We start from the raw sequence: 20,342 nt of genomic DNA, 5'->3' as shown, positions 1-20,342 counted from the left end.
ATGGCCGTTCAATAAGACCTCTCACAGACTGAATGTGTCCAAAGTGTTACCAGATTTTGTTTGTCGACCAAACTTAAGAACCCAATCAGGTGCCAGGACTTATATTACATAATAACTCCGTCCTTCTTGGCAAAAACTAAAAGTTTTCTAGAACCTAGCTTAATTACTACCTCTAGACCGGGCAAGTCTACCGCCCTAATAGCTGGAGCCTTGACCTGACGAGTGCAGGACACGAACACTCAACGCGCTCAACCGTTTATTCCTGCATCTCGCTTTTTCTACATCTGCTGTTTCTGACGAGGCCTAACTTACAAGCATGTGCCGCCAAAAGGCAGTGTCCAGTTAGCATTCTCTCTTCAGAGATATGAGCCACTTTGTGAGTCTAATATCGTAGGATTTGCACATGATCTTAGAAATTTTGCAACCCCGCGTTTCTGTCCACGCCTTCCTGCTTAATGGATGATATGCAAATCCTGTTTCTTTTTGATTTCTCCCAAACCGACTGGGACCTTTGTCGTCGATTCAGCGAGTTCTGCACCCTCCTTCACCAAATCATCTGTCTTTTCATTACCTTCTATCCCTTTATGCCCGGGAACCCTGTAGGATCTACTTATTTCTGGATCGACGCAGTAAACAGCAGACCCGACCCCTTCCATTAAATTGGAACCATCCGTATATAAATGTGTAGTATTTTCTGCTATTTCTACACCTTGCAGCCAACCCTCCGGCTGAATTGTGGGCCCCATACCTTTTTGGAAGCTCAGACACCGGACCATATACTCCGTTTGCCCGATATTAGATGGCGCTATACTGCTATAACCGTACGACCTGCACTCAAGCTGCCCCGAGGCCTTAAGCATTGTTGCAATGGCTAACGCGATAATTTAGGCCATTAGGTCTGCAGGCGGGATGTGTAGAATGGCATGCAGTGCTGCTGTCGGTGTAGTTTCAGGGGCTCCCGTTATACTAATCATTGATAATCTGCATTCCCCTCTGCATTGGAAATACTAGCTTTTTCCCTATAATAAAAAGGAAAATTTAAAATGTTACAATTTGCCGAAAGACAGAAATTATCTAGTGTGTTAAAAATCATTTACACAATTTGTTTAAATTTACGTGCACATTTCATCGTGTAAACGCGGTAAACTCAAAGGAATGCAACCTTGCAGTCATAACGGCCGTAATTTTCATCAGTAATCTCCTATATCAGAGTCACTTACAGCAATATCTTTGTAAAGACATTTAGGTTTTGATTTTTTCACTTCATCTCTCCATTTTTTACTTGAGTGTTTTTTATATTGTAACGAATTCTGTGACTTTCTGATAATTATGCACCTTCTACTGAACTGTCGAATACATAACTCCAATATTCAGTATTGCAAAGTGGACTTTATTTATACTACTTTGAGAGTAGTATAATTATACTTTATTATCACGTACTTTACAAAAGCGTGTTTTAATCAAACTGATTCATTATTCCTCAGCTTGCGCTGCTTTTATACGCGCTGCTTTTATTTCTCCTAAAATCCAGATGTTTCACCTTCTAGAACTTTTGTATCTCATACCTGGGTTTTATTCAGCAAGAATGAGTTTTGAAATGTACATTTTTCTTTCATAAAAATTTTATGAAGAAAAAAGTGTACATTTTAAAATTCACGGTTACTGAATCTACCCCCTGGTTACTTAGCTATATACACGTATCTGTGCGTAACAACAATGAGGTGGGTTTTGTCGAAGGCTGAGGTAGCACTCAGTCAATCCAGTAGAGGTCCCACAAACCCCCACTTAATAAGAACACAGTAGTTATGTGTTAATGACGAATGCACACATACACGGCTTGAAGTGTAGTGAGGGCAGCAGCTTTCCGTACAAAGATGGCGGGGGAGGGAGGCGAGCGGCGGCTAGCGGTAGTAGCAGCGGAGGGGTCGGTACGGTGGTTGAACGGCGGTGCAATATCGGGCGGGTCGATACTGTGGTCCGGGGACAGCGGCGGGATCAGCGCGGCGGCCGGACGGCGGACAGTATTAGCGTACGGATTGGTGCAGTGGTATGGGCGCAGTGACAGGAGTAGCACGGAGGCTGGACGGCGGACAGTATTAGCGGACGGTTGGATGTAGCGGTACGGACGCAGTGCGGCACCAGCGAGCTGGCTGGACGGTGATAAGGTAGCGGCGGATAACGGTCGTCGTAGCAGCGGAGCAACGGCGGAAGGATAGCGGGCGGCCAACGGTCGTCGGAGCAGTGGCGCAACGGCGTTAGCATAGCGGGCGGCTGACGGTCGTCGTAGCAGCGGCACAACGGCCGTAGGATAGCGGGCGGCTGCCGGTCGTCGTAGCAGCGGCGCAACGGCGTAGGATAACGACGACAACAATAGGGCAACGGAGCGCGCACCAGTGGCGTGGCCAAGGCGAGGTGTCGGTGCAAACGTTCTACTTGATTTCCTTTTCGGGGGGTTACTAGTAGCGGCTGTTGCGGGTGGCGGCGGCGGAGGGACCTGCGAGGAATGAAATGCCAACAGCGAATTCATTATCTTTTATACTGCTTCTGCTATGATGCGAGTGAGAAATGAACCGCTAATTGGGCACTTAGTGAATTGCATTTTATTGTTGATCGCCGTGTTATGCATATACATTTTTGTCGCCAAATGCCATTCGAATGCATGGGTATGTAACTGCTGCTGTTGGCTACCTGTTAATGTACTATGTATGTATACTCTCGGGCGTAGGCGAAAAGGGATTACAGTGGGGGTCTCAGGCGTAGGCGGAAAATGATTATAGTGGGGGTCGACTATTGTAACGCTACGTTACAGTCCCCCTTCCACTTCGGTTGACGGAAAGCTGCTGTAAGGAAAAGGAGTATCACGCCAGGCCTGGCTCAGCGGTTGTATATGTGCCGTTATGCCGGCTTTGCCGGTGTGTATGCGTGCATCGTTTTATTAAAAAATTTTTTTTCCATAAAATATACAGATTCATTCCACTTATATCTAACAAAGTTAATACAAAAAAAAAAAAAAAAAAAAATTTACATATCAGGTTTAACTACAATTTCATTGTTCTTAAAACGAACAGAATATATAATTTTAAAATAATGCAAAATTCATGAATATTATAAATAAGTTGCCATCCTTCTCCTTCCATCCTTGACACATTGGCGTTGTTCTCATCTACCTCATGTTGTGATTCCCTTATGACCATTAGGTATTCGGTAATATATGGGCCGAAAAAAAAATGTTGGTACCCTTTGATCTTCGCTCGGTTGACTGGCCACTGGTACTGCTCCCTCCGTATGCACCCGCTCTAACGTCGCTTTATTTCGCCGCTTTATTTCGCCGATGTTTATGCCTGCTGAAGATGCTTTTGTACCCTCTTTGCTGACCATATTTACTGCAAATGCGATTTGTGGAGTCTCCTGATCCCATGTACGGTGGTCGCTCAGGAACGGTGCTAACGCTTTTCCGCCGAGCTGCTTCCCATTGTCGGTGAGGAAGTTTTCGAGACAACCAAGTCGGTATATGACCGCTTTCTTGTAGCGTTTGAGCACGCTTGCCGTTGTTGCTTCGCGCACGGGGATTAACTCCACCCACTTTTAGAATTTGTAGATCATGGCGAGAAGGTAAGTGCTTCTTTGCTTTGAACGCGGCAGTGGTGGCACGAAGTCTGCCGTTACTATTTTCCATGGCTTCGGATATTGCATGGTTGCCAATAATCTCACCGGGCTCTTCTCTGCCGCTTTTTATTGTGTAGAATATGTCTGGATCGGTGTTTTGTAACGGGCGGTGGAAGAGCGCATTGCATATCGCGTTCGGCGCTCTTTTTCGGTACTCTTCGAAGTTGTATTTTTGTATAGCCGGATAACGGGGGTAGAAGCGTTGCTTCAGCGGTCGGTTATGCTTACGGATGGTCGAATGTTCGGCTGCGGTAATTGGGCTGACGGTTTTGCTCAATCGCTTCTGGTGGTGCGCTGAAAAAGTTTCCTTCCGAATTTCGGCCATTGCTCATGTGTTCCCGGCTGGTCATTGAACATAGTGCGTCTAGCTCGGCTGATCTCCTGGTTAAGGTGACTTCTACCGGGTGGCCATCTAGCGTGAGGGTGATTCCCCTTACCCGTAGAAAGTTCATTCCTAAGATCATCCGTTCTGCCAGGTTCGGGATGACGGACATCATTGTGTTAGTCGTTCGTCCTTGGTACCCAATCCTTGCTGGGTAGGAATTCGAACTGTAGACACACGTCTGGTCTGCCAATTGGACGCTCCGCCTGTTAAGACGTGGTTTGATGCTGCTCCTCTCCAGGTGATTTCGTATTGACTCATCGACGTATGAAAGGGTGGCGCCAGTGTCCACTAGCGCGCGCACGCCCATGCCCTCGACGGTTATCGGTATGTAGAAACGGTCATCTACTTGCATTTCGGCAGCGGGGTCGCAGGCTGGTGGTTCCATTGGCTTCTGTGGCTGAGCAAATAACGCTTGCCGGCTTCCTCTCACATAGTTTGGCGGCATCCTGGATGTGTTGTTGTCGGTGGATTGGTTGGTCGGGGGGCATAGGCAGTCCCTGGAGAGGATGTTGCCTTGTCCACACCTGGAGCAGAACATTCTCCAGAGGCCCCTGCATTGGGAGCGGCGGTGTCCGCGTTCCTTGCAGCGCCAGCAGCCCTCCTTGCTATCATATTCCGTTTGAAAATGATACAGGCTGTGACCACCACTTTGCTCTGTTTCAATTCCTCGCTTTTTAGCAGCTCATATTCCTCCATTATTTCCAGGAGCTCGTCGATCGTCCTATACTCGCTGCGTTTAACGAAGAGGCGGTACTCAACGCTTAGGCCATCGTAGATCCGTTCGAGGTGGTTTTCTTTACACATTGTCGGGTGCTGGCGGATCAGCGTTTCTAATGCGAGGATGTAGTCTTTGGCCTTTTCACGGCCGTGTTGCTTGCGTTGTCGAATGGCCTCTTCCAAATGTCGAGGGTAACGCTTGGGCAGGAAAAAATTTTGCACTTCCGTTCGAAAATCGCTCCATCGGTTGATTTGTTGTTTACCGATGCGGTACCATTGGAGTGCTTTGCCACGTGGAAGTTCCGGCAGCGTTGGGAGGAGCCGGTCGACGGGGATGCGGTAACATTCGGCAAGCTCCTCTATCCTCTCCAGAAATTCGTGCAGCGACTCATCTCCCGAAAAATGCAAATCCCAGCGGCGAACGGTATTCGTGGTGTGCGTTCTCTCATGCGCGTGCGGCTGGGGGCCGTGAATCTGGATCGAAGGGATTTGTTCTGTTGTTGGCTGGGATAGCGTAGTGGATTTCCCCTCTTCTTCATTCACTTCTTTCTCCAGCTCCTTCAGCAGATCTCCACTTAATTTTCTTGTGCGTTTTTCTCGCACATATGCGTTCAGTGCGCGACGCAGTTCGGCTACGGTTTGGCCTTCCACATTGATTCGGTGTTCCCTGCACTCCTCGATCAGCCTCTCCCTCTTCAGTAGGTAGATCCAGTTCAGCGAGTCGGTGTTCAGCGTTGTACCTTCGGGGCCGGTGTGTTTGTTGTTTCTGATGGTGTGTTCGTCGAACCCGCCCCGGCAGTGTTGGTGGTTGTTGTATTTGGTTTTCCACTGTCATCTGCGGAGGAGGGTGCCTGCTCGGGCGCTATTTATGCGGTGGGTTTTGTCGAAGGCTGAGGTAGCACTCAGTCAATCCAGGGTCAAGTAGAGGTCTCACAAACCCCCACTTAATAAGAACACAGTAGTTATGTGTTAATGACGAATACACACACACACACGGCTTGAAGGGTAGTAAGGGAAGCAGCTTTCCGTACAAAGATGGCGGGGGGAGGGAGGCGAACGGCGGCTAGCGGTAGTAGCAGCGGAGGGGTCGGTACGGTGGTTGAACGGCGGTGCAATAGCGGGCGAGTTGATACGGTGGTCCGGGGGCAGCGGCGGCATCAGCGCGGCGGCAGGACGGCGGACAGTATTAGCGGACGGATCGGGGCAGTGGTATTGGCGCAGTGACAGGAGTAGCACGGCAGTTGGACGGCGGACCGTATTAGTGGACGGATTGGTACAGCGGTATGTGCGCAGTGGCGGGACTAGCACAGCGGCTGAACGGCGGACAGTATTAGCGGACGGATGGATGTAGCGGTACGGACGCAGTGACGGCACCAGCGAGCTGGCTGGACGGTGATAAGGTAGCGGCGGCTAACGGTCGTCGTAGCAGCGGCGCAACGGCGGTAAGGTAGCGGGCGGCCAACGGTCGTCGGAGCAGCGGCGCAACGGCGGTAGGATAGCGGGCGGCTGATGGTCGTCGTAGCAGCGCGCAACGGCGTAGGATAGCGACGACAACAATAGGGCAACGGAGCGCGTACCAGTGGCGTGGCCAAAGCGAGGTGTCGGTGCAAACATTCTACTTCATTACCTTTTCGTGGGGTTACCAGTAGCGGCTGTTGCGGGTGGCGGCTTCCTATAATGACGCTGTCTCAGTGGCGGCGGCGCAGGGACCTGCGAGGAATGAAGTGCCAACAGCAAATTCATTCTCTTTTATACTGCTCCTGCTATGATGCGAGTGAGAAATGAACCGCTAATTGGGCACTTCAGTGAATTGCATTTTATTGTTGATCGCCGTGTTACGCATATACATTGTTGTCGCCAAATGCCATTCGAATGCATGGGTATGTAACTGCTGCTTTTGGCTACCTGTTAATGTACTATGTATGTATACTCTCGGGCGTAGGCAAAAAGGATCACAGTGGGGGTCTGAGGCGTAGGCGGAAAATGATTGTAGTGGGGGTCGACTATTGTAACGCTACGTTACACAACTTCTTCCTTAGCTGATGACTACATATGTGTATGTGAGATATTATTCGTCGCCTTCTTTATACGTAAGTGTTGCATGCTTTAATGTGTACATGCACATAAGAGTGGCTGCTTGCTATTATGTTGTGATTATTTACTAACAGCATAGTGATTCTAATATCCGCCACACTCTCCTCCACCTAAGTCTGATCGTCCCGATCAGACACATTTTCCGATCTAAACGCTGCCACTTTCATTTTGTTTCGTGGGTTACCAATGGTTTGTATGCGGTAAACTACATGGTTGATCCGTTTTACAACTTTGTTTGGGCCTTCCCAGTTCCACTGAAACTTCGGGTACAAACCTTTCTTTCGGTGTGGGTTGTATAACAGCACCAAATCTCCTTCCCGAAAACCTTCCGAATTAATTGCTTTATCGTATCTGGCTTTCATCTTACACTCTAATCTTGGTTCGTTGTCTTACAAGATCGTGTATTTCTCTCATCTCTTCCTCCATAAAACCAGTGGATTTTTTAGCATTTCTCTCCGCATCGGCATTTATCCCAAAATTCAAATCAGCTGGCAGTCGAAGGTCATTGTCAAGAATTACCTTTACGGGAGTTTGACCAGTTGTCTCATGCACTGCCGATCGGTAAGCCATCAAGAATATTGATACTTTCCTTAAGTGCTCCTCCAAGGTTCTATTGAATCGTTCCACCATACCATTGGACTGAGGATGGCATGCAATTGTCCGTGTTTTTCGAATGTCCAATGTTTTACACCTTTCGTGGAACACAGCTGATTCAAAATTCCTGCCTTGGTCAGAATGTAACTCCATTGGTACACCATACCTTGCAACCCAATTGTTTATAAACACTTCTGCTCTGTTTCCGCTTCTTGATTTCGGATTGGGTATACCTCTGGCCATTTCAATAACAACCAGTACGTATTTGTTTCCGCGGTCGCTAGTAGGAAATGGATCTTCGACAATCATAGCGATCCTTTCAAATGGCACACCTGAGTTATATTGCTTCATCTGGCCATGACTTCGGGTTTTGGGCCTTTCGCCCAGCTGCAAACCTCGCAGTTGGCAATCCGCTCAGTGACCGACTGACGGGAACCAACCCAATAGAATATCTGCTTAATTTTTTCGAGCGTCTTCGTGATTCCAAGTTGACCTCCACTCGGACCATTATGTAGCTCGCTGAGAACGACAGGAATCCTTTTCCTGGGAACAACTATCAGTTTCTTCTTGCATTGACCATCCTTACTCCCCCATATTCGATGCAGGCAACCGGATATCAATTGTAAACTGTTCCACTGGGCTATGGCTTCGCCTCTTTACTTGGTATTACGTTTGTTGTTGTTGTTGTAGCAGTGCTTCGCCCCACCTAACAGCTGCGACCGATCACAAATTGTCATCAATATATTCTAACGGGACTCCAAGGAAACTTGCTGTTTCAACAGGTATGAACCATAATGAAAGGGGTGTTAGAGGCGTTGGTTCCACATTACAATTAAAGAGATGGTTGGTGTCATGTGGGGACACATTGCAAGCGGGGCATACATTTGGTATGTCGGAGTTTATTCTGGATAGGTAAGAGTTTAACCTGTTACAGTATCCAGAACGAAGTTAAGCTAGAGTGACTCGCGTTTCCCTGCGGAGTATGCGTTCCTTTTCCGCAAGTTTTGGGTACTGTTCTTTGAGTACTAGATTTACCGGGCAATTCCTGGCATAAAGGCGCGGCGCCTGTTTGTGCAGTTCACCAAGGACCAGCTTGTGTTTTTTTGCTTCATACGGCTGAGTCCTCAGGTGCCGTATTTCCTCAAAATGCTTACGAAGATGACTCCTTAAGCCCCTAGGCGGTGTTGGCTCATCACTCAGATATCTGTTGGGATCCTCAGGTTTCTGGGCATTCAACAGTAACTGTTTGGTTAGCATCTCATTTCTATCCCTGATGGGGAGTATTCTCACCTCAGTATGTAGATGGTGTTCTGGGGACATAAGAAGACAGCCCGTGGCGATTCTGAGAGCAGTATTTTGGCAGGCCTGTAAATTCTTCCAGTGGGTAATTTTTAGGCTTGGCGACCATATAGGGGACGCATAGCGCGCAGTCGGCTGGCCAATTGCTTTGTATGTGGTAATGAGCGTTACTTTTTCTTTTCCCCAAGTACTGCCAGCAAGGGATTTGAGGATTTTATTACGGCTCTGGATTTTCGGAACAATTACGGCTGCCTGCTCACCAAAATATAGATCCTGATCAAACGTCACACCCAAAATTTTGGGGTGTAGGACAGTCGGTAGCCTAGTGCCATCCCCGTGGATGTTCAAAATGGTCGACATTTAGGACGTCCATGTTGTAAATAAGGTCGCGGATGATTTAGTCTGTGATAATGCCAGGTTTCGCGAGGCGAAAAAACTGGAGAGACCATGGAGGTAGCCGTTTATTCTGTTGCAAAGCTCATCGATCTGTGGGCATGGGCCTGTGGAAATTATTGTGCAGTCAACGGCGTACGAAACGATAGTAACTCCTGGTGGCGAAGGTAGCTTAAATATGTAGAAATTAAACAAAAGTGGGGATAGGACACCACCCTGTGGCACCCCTTGTTTAATTCTTCTTGGTTTTGATGTTTCATTTCTAAATTACACCGATGCCTGCCGACCACCCAGATAATTAGCGGTCCTCCTTTTAAGACATGGGGGAAGGGAAGACCCTTCCAGGTCTTCTAGTAACGTGCCATGGTTGACCGTATCAAAAGCTTTTGATAGGACTAGCGCAACGATTACTGTTCTATGGTGGGTGTTTTGATATAAACCGCAATTTATCTGGGTGCTGATGGCATTTAGCGCGGTGGTGGTGCTATGGAGTTTTCTGAAGCCATGCTGATGACAGGCTAGCTACAAATTTTCTTTGAAGTGGCTTCAAGCGTCTTTGCTACTGGCGATAGGAGAGATATAGGGCGATACGACTGTCCTATGTTAGCTGGTTTCCCAGGCTTTAGTAGCGGGACCACCTTGGCCATTTTCCATTTTTCGGGTATGACAAAGGTGGAAAGAGACAGGTTGAAGACATGTGCTAAATATTTGAAACCCTCTTTCCCTAGGCTTTTAAGCATCGGCATGGCTATGCCGTCTGGGCCCACTGCTTTGGATGGTTTAGCATAACCGATGTCATTCTCAACCTCTTTGGCGGTGATGGTAATTGGTGACGCGCTGAATTTATGTTTATGTGCGTGTCTGTTGGCTCTCCGTCTATCTTTGTCGACCGTAGAATGCATTATATATTGTCGCCAAAGGCGATCGAAACTTTGTCATTGTGCCTAGACGGTTTCGATAGGGACTTTGCGGTGGACCAAAGTTGACCTACACCGGCAGAGAGGTTACAACCGCTTAGGTGCTCCTCCCATTTCGCCCGCTTGTGTTCATCCAGAAACAATCTGATGCGTTGCTTTTCAACCCTTATTTGGGGGTCGCCGGGATCGAGCTGTCACGTTCTCTCGCTAAATTTGCGGCTTCCGCCGGGAAGTGGGCCGTATTTCGGGAATTCGACCGGCGGGAATGAAACGTGCCTAGGCGGATTCAATGACCTTGCGGAAAGCACGCTGCCCTTGGCGGGCATCAGTCGGGATAGGGAGCGCAGCAAAGCGGTTGTCTGTAAAGAATTTGTATTCGTCCCAGTTTCCTTTTTTGAAGTTTATGAAAGTGCGTTTTTCTGTGACGATGAAGTCGGCGCTACGCTCGAGCGGAATAAGTATAGGCAGGTGGTCGGATGCCAATGTTACCATTGGCTGCCAGTTGACGCAGTTTACGAGTTTTGCGCTCACCATTGAAATATCCGACGAACTGTGACAGCTTCCTAACATACGTGTGGGGGCGTCTCCGTTTATTGTGCAGAACGTCGTTTCTTCTATTGGATCCGCCAACATCTCACCCCTACTGTCCGCCCGCAAGTTTGAATGCCATAGATCGTGATGGGCATTGAAATCGCCTAAGATAATGCGATTGTTGCCAGTGAGTAAGGCGCTGATATTAGGGCGGTATCCACTGGGGCAACAGGTGGCAGGAGGGTTAAAGATGTTGATGATTTTTAGGTTTGCATCGCCTGACCGGACAGATAAAACTTGACGTTCTAAGACACTGTCCCTGCGGTCGATGCCGGGATCAAATATATGATATTGCACAGAGTGGTGTATGATAAACGCGAGGCCGCCCCCATTTCCGCTCTCGCGATCTTTTCTGTGGACATTATACCCAGAACAGGTCTGCAGTGCAGATCTTGCTGTGAGTTTAGTCTCTTGAATCGCAGCAATGCGGATGATATGCCGCTTCATTAAATCGACTATCTCCTCGATCTTGCCAGTTAATACATTACAGTTTAACTGCAGAATTCTGAAGTGCATAGAGGGAGACGTCGCCACTCTGGGAGTAAGTGACCGGTGACAACGCCTGGGTTGTGGAAGGCTAGAACGCAACTGCTGTTGTGGCCCTGGGACTGGACGTCCTTGGGTAAGCATTGGGGTACCCGGTGTATTTGGGTATGCAGCCTGGAAACATGGCGCAATGAAACCCGTCGATGGGTTGCCGTCGCGGAGACCAGAACATCTAGTAAAGTGGCACCGTCCTGCTGATAGGACCTGCTTTGGGCGGATGTCGCAAATATATATATTCTGTGCTGGCAAACGGTGCAAACGGTAGGGACTAAGAGGCTGTTTCCCTGACCTACACAATTGCTGCCGGAAAAGAGGGATGGAGAAGACGGGGGCAGGGGCTGATGCTCGGCATTGTTCCCGACTCTACTACGGAGATTGTAGGTATAAGTGGGAGTAGCCGTATGATTTGGTGGCGCCGTGGGGCGCGAACAGCGGCGGGTACTTGTTGTGGCTTGCTGAGCAGCGGGGCTGCTGGAAGGTAGTGGGGGCGCTAAGGCGCAGACTACGGCACGTCCTAGGGCGTGAACAGCAAGGATTCACAAAAGATTTATAGAAGTTACGTGGACGTCTGGTTTTGGGATCTAGCCCAGAACAACCTGTCCGATGCAACCATCCCTTACACGAGACACACTGACAAGAGTATGACCGTCCTAAAAAGATTCTTTCCCGGGGTCAGGAGACGGACCCGGATTGGGTTCGACACCTTCCTGGAGCAAGAGAATATGGAGCAGTCCCGCTGCGAGGGTCTGCTGGGAGGATGACAATTTGTGGGAGGGACGCAAAAAATTAAATGGGGTTACACTGAAATGGCATTTCTTGGTCGGGAAAAATTCATTCGGTTCAAAAAAAAGGTTTTTTTTTCAGTCAAATAAATAAAAAAAATTTTGTCTTTAGCTTTAACATTAAAGTACGTGTATTTAGAATATGATATGGAAAATGTTACATTAAAAACTCAAGCACATTCGCCGGCTTTTCTTTGCCATTTCATATAAAACTTCATCAACGGTAACAATTCCATCACGGTGGATGCTTAGTGATGCCCAGCTATTCAATCGATTTTCACTCATCGGGTATCTCAAATAGTTTTTAATCAGCCTAAGAGTTGAAAGAGATCTCTCGTTTGTTGCCGTTGTTATGGGAACCGTACACAAGATTTTCAACAACATGTGAACATTAGGAAAAACCACAGAATCACATTCTTTTAATATTAATCATAGATAAATTGATAAAAAAAAACCGAAGTACCTCCTTCAGGAATAAGTAGAATTCATGCTTTTTGAGCCTATACATGAGATCTAACGTATACGTATATAAAATTCGAAAGAAAGAAACTGATCGAATAGAAAAAAATTTGTTTTTATCGGCCTATTGATAAATCATTCAAGGTTCGAATCGAGCTCAAGGCCAGAACAATAATTTTTTTCTAATGATAATTATTGTTATTTTTTAATTTTTCTAAATTTGAAAATTTGTATTTTGTTTTTGGAATAGTAAGTAGAAAATTTCTCAGACAACCTACCATATCTGCGCAGATAGATCCGTTTCGAAGGGTGCTAAGCCTTCATCATCAGTACGCTTTAGGCATGCTGCGCTAGCCATTTAGCTATACAGCGGTGGTTTGTTTGACTGGCAAATTTGCTACTTCTATTCCTTTTTACCAACTATATTTATTCAGTCTTGCGCCATCTGGTGCAAATCACTGATAATGTTGAATTTTTGTTTATTGTCAATTACTTTGTTTGACATTCCCAAGTGCTCATGGTTAATTAACAATTGTTTTTGTTTTTATCGGCCTATTGATAAATCATTCAAGGTTCGAATCGAGCTCAAGGCCAGAACAATAATTTTTTTCTAATGATAATTATTGTTATTTTTTAATTTTTCTAAATTTGAAAAATTGTATTTTGTTTTTGGAATAGTAAGTAGAAAATTTTTCAGACAACCTGCCATAGCTGCGCAGATAGATCCATTTCGAAGGGTGCTAAGCCTTCATCAGCAGTACGCTTTAGGCATGCTGCGCTAACCATTTAGCTATACAGCGGTGGTTTGTTTGACTGGCAAATTTGCTACTTCTATTCCTTTTTACCAACTATATTTATTCAGTCTTGCGCCATCTGGTGCAAATCACTGATAATGTTGGATTTTTGTTTATTGTCAATTACTTTGTTTGACATTCCCAAGTGCTCATGGTTTATTAACAATTGTTTTTGTTTTTATCGGCCTATTGATAAATCATTCAAGGTTCGAATCGAGCTCAAGGCCAGAACAATAATTTTTTTCTAATGATAATTATTGTTATTTGTTAATTTCTCTAAATTTGAAAAATTGTATTTTGTTTTTGGAATAGTAAGTAGAAAATTTTTCAGACAACCTGCCATAGCTGCGCAGATAGATCCATTTCGAAGGGTGCTAAGCCTTCATTATCAGTACGCTTTAGGCATGCTGCGCTAACCATTTAGCTATACAGCGGTGGTTTGTTTGACTGGCAAATTTGCCACTTCTATTCCTTTTTACCAACTATATTTATTCAGTCTTGCGCCATCTGGTGCAAATCACTGATAATGTTGGATTTTTGTTTATTGTCAATTACTTTGTTTGACATTCCCAAGTGCTCATGGTTTATTAACAATTGTTTTTGTTTTTATCGGCCTATTGATAAATCATTCAAGGTTCGAATCGAGCTCAAGGCCAGAAAATAATTTTTTCTAATGATAATTATTGTTATTTTTTAATATTTCTAAATTTGAAAAATTGTATTTTGTTTTTGGAATGGTAAGTAGAAAATTTTTCAGACAACCTGCCATAGCTGCGCAGATAGATCCATTTCGAAGGGTGCTAAGCCTTCATCATCAGTACGCTTTAGGCATGCTGCGCTAACCATTTAGCTATACAGCGGTGGTTTGTTTGACTGGCAAATTTGCTACTTCTATTCCTTTTTACCAACTATATTTATTCAGTCTTGCGCCATCTGGTGCAAATCACTGATAATGTTGGATTTTTGTTTATTGTCAATTACTTTGTTTGACATTCCCAAGTGCTCATGGTTTATTAACAATTGTTTTTGTTTTTATCGGCCTATTGATAAATCATTCAAGGTTCGAATCGAGCTCAAGGCCAGAACAATAATTTTTTTCTAATGATAATTATTGTTATTTTTTAATTTTTCTAAATTTGAAAAATTGTATTTTGTTTTTGGAATAGTAAGTAGAAAATTTTTCAGACAACCTGCCATAGCTGCGCAGATAGATCCATTTCGAAGGGTGCTAAGCCTTCATCATCAGTACGCTTTATGCATGCTGCGCTAACCATTTAGCTATACAGCGGTGGTTTGTTTGACTGGAAAATTTGCTACTTCTATTCCTTTTTACCAACTATATTTATTCAGTCTTGCGCCATCTGGTACAAATCACTGATAATGTTGGATTTTTGTTTATTGTCAATTACTTTGTTTGACATTCCCAAGTGCTCATGGTTTATTAACAATTGTTTTTGTTTTTATCGACCTATTGATAAATCATTCAAGGTTCGAATCGAGCTCAAGGCCAGAAAATAATTTTTTCTAATGATAATTATTGTTATTTTTTAATTTTTCTAAATTTGAAAAATTGTATTTTGTTTTTGGAATAGTAAGTAGAAAATTTTTCAGACAACCTGCCATATCTGCGCAGATAGTTCCATTTCGAAGGGTGCTAAGCCTTCATCGTCAGTACGCTTTAGGCATGCTGCGCTAACCATTCAGCTATACAGCGGTGGTTTGTTTGACTGGCAAATTTGCTACTTCTATTCCTTTTTACCAACTATATTTATTCAGTGTTGCGCCATCTGGTGCAAATCACTGATAATGCTGGATTTTTGTTTATTGTCAATTACTTGAAGAAAAAGTTTATCAAATTATAAGCTACACAAAGAGGTACACCTTTACCAAATCAGAAGCATTCATTCATAAATAAGATTTAATACAATAGGTCGGGCCCCGGCCCACTTCCCGGAAGGAGAAGTTTATTAAATAATAAGTTTGTCAAGGAAGCTAGCCAAATTTTTTAGGAAATGGAATCATAAGTTATTTTTTTACAATAGGTTAGCCCCTTGTTCACTTTCCAGATAAGAAAACAAGCCAAACACATTGTGAATCTAATGGATTCTCACACCGCCTCGAGTGCACACACAAAATTTCATCAAAATCGGTCCAGTCGTTTAGGAGGAAATCAGTTACAAGCACACGACCAAATTAATATATATTGTTACGAATTTAGGGAAATTCCGCTTATTTGCAACCTTCTGCTAACGTTCGAATCACTAAACTGTTGAATAAATAACTCCAATATTCAATAATGCAAAATGGTCTTTATTAGACTACTTTCACAACAACACTTCTACTTCTCAACAGATAGCGTGCTTAAATCAAACTGATTACCGATTCTCAGCTTTATCTCCTTTTATACTCTGATTTCCTCGTTCGCATACTTCTAGGCGTTTCTAGAATTTAACTTAGTTACCAGCTATAAAATTACCAGCTATAACTACAGATGCACGTTATAGCTTCGCATATGCGCGTGTATATGTGAGTGATACTTGCACAAATTATTGCCTACTTTTGTGAGCATCTCAGATAAGATATATGCATGTGTTTGTGCGCTTCTCTCAGTTGCGTGTACGTACATATATGTAGAAATAATGATTGATTCGTTTATGTAGATACAAGTGATTGCTTGCTTTATTGTTGTTGTGGCTTAGTATCAGATTAGTGATGTGAGTATCACTTACAGCTGAATTCAGTAAGCCGTCTCTGGTCACTATTAGATACTATTTGGGGTGAAAATCACTTTTGAGACAATATGCCATTCTGTAAGCTGTCTCGCGTCTCCAGCCTCTCAAAAGCAATCACTAATTTGTGAGCTCGGCCGTGGCAGATCACAAACATGAAAATTTCAGAAAAAGTATAAAAATTACTTGCGAAAAACGCTTTAAATATCTTGTTTTATTCCTCAAATTAAAATAAGCATAGAAAACAATAAAAAACAGAAAATACTTAAAATACTTAAAAAACAAAAAATACTTAAAAAACAAAAAGTACTTAAAAAAAAAAACATCGAACTCTATGTGGCGCCGCTGAGATTCGAACGTACACACTTTGGGATTTTCTATACAAAATTTCGAACGGCGTATTCGCAAGCTTAGCCACAATACCACCCAACATTATGTTGAAAAAATGCGATGCTATATTATTTGTTCAATGTATGAGTAAATTGTATTTTTGGTGAATTTCGTTGATATGGTGAATTGTTTTTGTGACTGTCGTGAATACTGAATACCGAAATCATATCAGGTCACAAAAATTGTCTCTAAAGGAAAATCTCAAATTTAGAGACTTGAGATGAGACTGAATTACAGAATTCAGCCGTTAGTGTCACTAATATTCGTCCCAATATATATACATGTAAAAATATATGACCGATCTTGACAATTTTTGCAGACAACAATGCATGAATATATATCAGCATCTAGTAAAATTTAAAGCTTCTAGCAGTTAAAATGAGGAAGAAATGAACGAAATCCTTTTACCTGAGTAATCTGTTGTATGGGAAATAAATGTTATAGTGGGCCGATCTGGTCGGTTCCGACAAATAATTAATCGGCATCCAAATATATTCGCTCACAAAATTTCATTAAAATATTTTAGTTTGCGTTCAAACAACCAGGCGGACATGGTTAAATCAACTCAGCGTTTTATCCTGGGCCCGTATTGCGTGTTACGATCAGTGACTGAAACCCATTTTCACTCAAGCGATAACTATGCAACTATGAAACTATTTCTAAAAATTATAATAGGTACTACTATTTGTCGCTAGCTCGCATATGCCATTAATCTGATCGACCATTTTAGAGCTATTGTGATTTAAAAAAATGAGTTTCGATCACGATTCGTAACACATAATACGGGTCCTGCTGATCATTTCGTATACTTATCGGTGGGCATATTTAAGCTCCTTTAAGGGCTCACAATAAAAACTCAATTAAGCTGAACATTCTAAATTTGGTAATTCTATACGACAGCATGACACTGCTAGTACACGTCCAAAAATATCGAAAGAGGTGTCAAAAGACGCGTATTAAACTCGACAATAATAATATTTTATCTCTGTCCGGAGATATTTGCAGTTGAAGTTGGCGATTTCCATGTGGTTGTTGTAATGTTGGTACCCATAAAAAAATTGTGAACATAAGTGTTTTGCGCGGATATAGTTTTGGTCTCCAAACCGGTGTTGGGACCCACCCAGGGTAATTTTTTTAATACTGATTTCAAGACGCGTCGTTTGACACCTCTCTCGATATTTTTGGACGCGTATTAGCAGTGTCATGCTGTCGTATAGAATTACCCCAAATTTTAAACTGTATTGGTAATATATGGAGTAAGCAGCTTTTTGTAATTTTATTGGGGCTAGCATATTTTTGTATTATATTGCATTTTTGTTATTATAGGAACAGTACTTAACGGTAAATTCTTTTTTCTTCATTACAGTATGATTTTCTAAACGGATTGAATGACCCTCAAGAACGTGAAGAGGTCTTAGATGCATTACAACTGCGCTTCTCCTTAGTAGGCGGAATGTTTGACTCTATACAGAAAAATGGGACATCCACTACAGACTGGGCTATTCTTTTGGCACAGCTTGTTTGTCAAGGCGTGATTGATACAAGTTCCAACCGGTGAGTGTAATTTGTTACTAAGCATTTATGAAGCGAACATGTTCCGTCAATTGAGTGATAGAAATTTAGAAACAAGTTTTTCTAGACGGGTCACCCCTCGGCACTCCGAATATATTCCTTCCATGAAAATTCTTCTTCTCAGTGAAAATTCATCTGCCTTGCAGCTGCCGTTCGGAGTCGGCATAAAATATGTAGAGCCCGTCCCGCCAATTTGTAGGGATTGAAAGTCTGTATTGAAAGAGCACGATGCAAACTGGAAGAGAAGCTGGGTCTGAATCGCTTCGGAGGTAAATCGCGCCAATTTTTAGTTTTCTATTACATTAAACGTTTTGTCGAGAGATTAACTAAAAAGAAGCGGATCAGAACGATTTCCTTTCTTTTTAACTTTCTCACTTTGCACTGCCATATCGCTACTGGTACTGTTGTTACCTGCAATGTATATATTGCAAATTTTGTTAAGATTAAAACTCTAAGCTACTTTTTTTAAAGTAGGCGTGGTCCTCAGCAGATTTTTCTCAGTTCTATATATAATATCAAGAACCATATTTCCATCAAATTGCACAAATGCTATAAACAGCTTTTAATATATAGCTTGCAAAACGTTTAAATTTTCTTCTACTAAATGTGGGCGGTGTCACGTCCATTTTACAAACTTGTACTAAATTTATATTGCGTCATAAAGTAAATCCACTCGTCAAGTTTCACCTGTTCATCAGTATTTGTTAATGCTTTGTCCTTTTTTCCACTTTTCAAAATTTTTGGAAGTGTGCGAGGTTATAATCTCATTTCGACCATTTTCAAAACCAATATATCGTTGACGATGCTGTAAAAGCTGCTAACACCAGTCAACAAAATTTCACAGTAGAACAAAAAAACTCAATTGCATGAAAATGACACCAACATTCTACATTTGTGACTCTGGACAATAAACACACACTTTTCTTGCAGAAATTCATTCCACCACTATCAAATAGTCGTTTTAAGTGAAAACAGCCCTTACCGCATCGTCAACGATATCTTGAGTTCAAATAACCTTGTTGCTTGAATATATCTAAGTTTTTGCTGAAGTTATGGTGTTTCCAGACCATAAAAGGTTAGGTTAGGTTGAATTGGCTGCCCGAAGGCACACCTAGGCCAGTGACATTAGGCCCGTTGTGATATTGTAGCATTATACGTCATACCCACTGTAATGTAGCATTATGCTTCATACCCACTGTAACACACTTGCAATAATACGTATCATGAACTCCAAATATATTTTAGTAATAATCGTATTACAATATTTTCCAACATAAATTATTGAACTAACCCAGACGGTTAACTAACATCAATGGAATGCTGAATATGAAACCCATATCCGTTCACAGCTAATAAATTACTTATTACATACAACCCATTATGGGAACTAACTAAAATACCCACCTCGATATTCCAACGTTGCGAACAGGCATACAAACTTACAAACTTACGTGTATGCATAGCATTAACCAAAGTACTCACATTGATCCAGGCATGCTTAACGAACGAAACGATATCATTTCGTTACGATAATCAACGTTAATAAACGAAACGAAGTCACTTCGTTTCGTTTATTAACGTTAAGATCGTCAAATTAACGTTAATTTGTCGTTCTTAACGTTAATAAACGAAACGAAATGACTTCGTTTCGTTTATTAACGTTGATTATCGTAACGAAATGATATCGTTTCGTTCGTTAAGCATGCCTGCATTGATCTGCTGACGTAGCTAAATAACACATACAAAACTACATGTATAGAGTTATGCATACAAAACTACATGTATACAAAGACTGTATACAAACTTACATGTACTCATACCCCATTTTCAATGTACATATTTTTAGTTATTAGTATTAAGATATTTATGAATGTATAGGTTAAGTAAATTACTATATAAGACAAAGAATTTATTGAATAAACAGAGATTTAATGTTTGCACATCGAAGTCGTAACTTCTTTTCATTTTCTCCAAACATTTCATGGCGATCCTGCCAGTCTAGGTCAATAACTAGCACAACTGCTAAAAGATCTAGCTGGCCAGAAGAGCCTGTCGGTTCGGAAAAAATAAATAAAACAGGATTCACCAGAAATTCCGCCAGTTTATAAACCAGGACAACAAGTAAATCCTGCAAAATTGCAAAAAAATTTTTATATGATGAAAGAAAGAATCGACAACTCATTTGCAGTTTAAAGACCTGCTAATTCTTCAGTTGGTAAAAATCTCGGATGGTATTCAAACCAAGGAATTATTTTCATACACCACAAGCAATGCTGAAATAATTACACATACATACATGGCTAATCGCATAAAAGGTGGAATAAATTAGGACAGGAAGATACATGGCTACATATATAATCGCATAAAAGGTGGAATAAATTAGGACAGGAAGATACATGGCTACATACATATTC

General features: G+C 42.8%; 1 protein-coding gene across 5 annotated transcripts in view; it reads left to right on the top strand.

The window, feature by feature from the left end:
• Positions 1–20,342, top strand: part of kto (kohtalo) — a 693,872-nt gene that overhangs the window by 181,262 nt on the left and 492,268 nt on the right. For all 5 annotated transcript variants that reach the window (XM_067791816.1, XM_067791814.1, XM_067791813.1 and 2 more), the window contains exon 5: positions 17,723–17,910. In XM_067791816.1, coding sequence (XP_067647917.1) covers positions 17,723–17,910 — 188 coding nt within the window. The remainder of the gene's footprint in view (positions 1–17,722; positions 17,911–20,342) is intronic.

Source organism: Eurosta solidaginis, chromosome 5, assembly GCF_040869045.1.
Source record: "Eurosta solidaginis isolate ZX-2024a chromosome 5, ASM4086904v1, whole genome shotgun sequence".
In the NCBI taxonomy this organism is placed as follows: domain Eukaryota; kingdom Metazoa; phylum Arthropoda; class Insecta; order Diptera; family Tephritidae; genus Eurosta; species Eurosta solidaginis.
The sequence above is the reverse complement of the archived record's forward strand: the minus strand, read 5'-3'. Positions and strand labels throughout refer to the sequence as shown.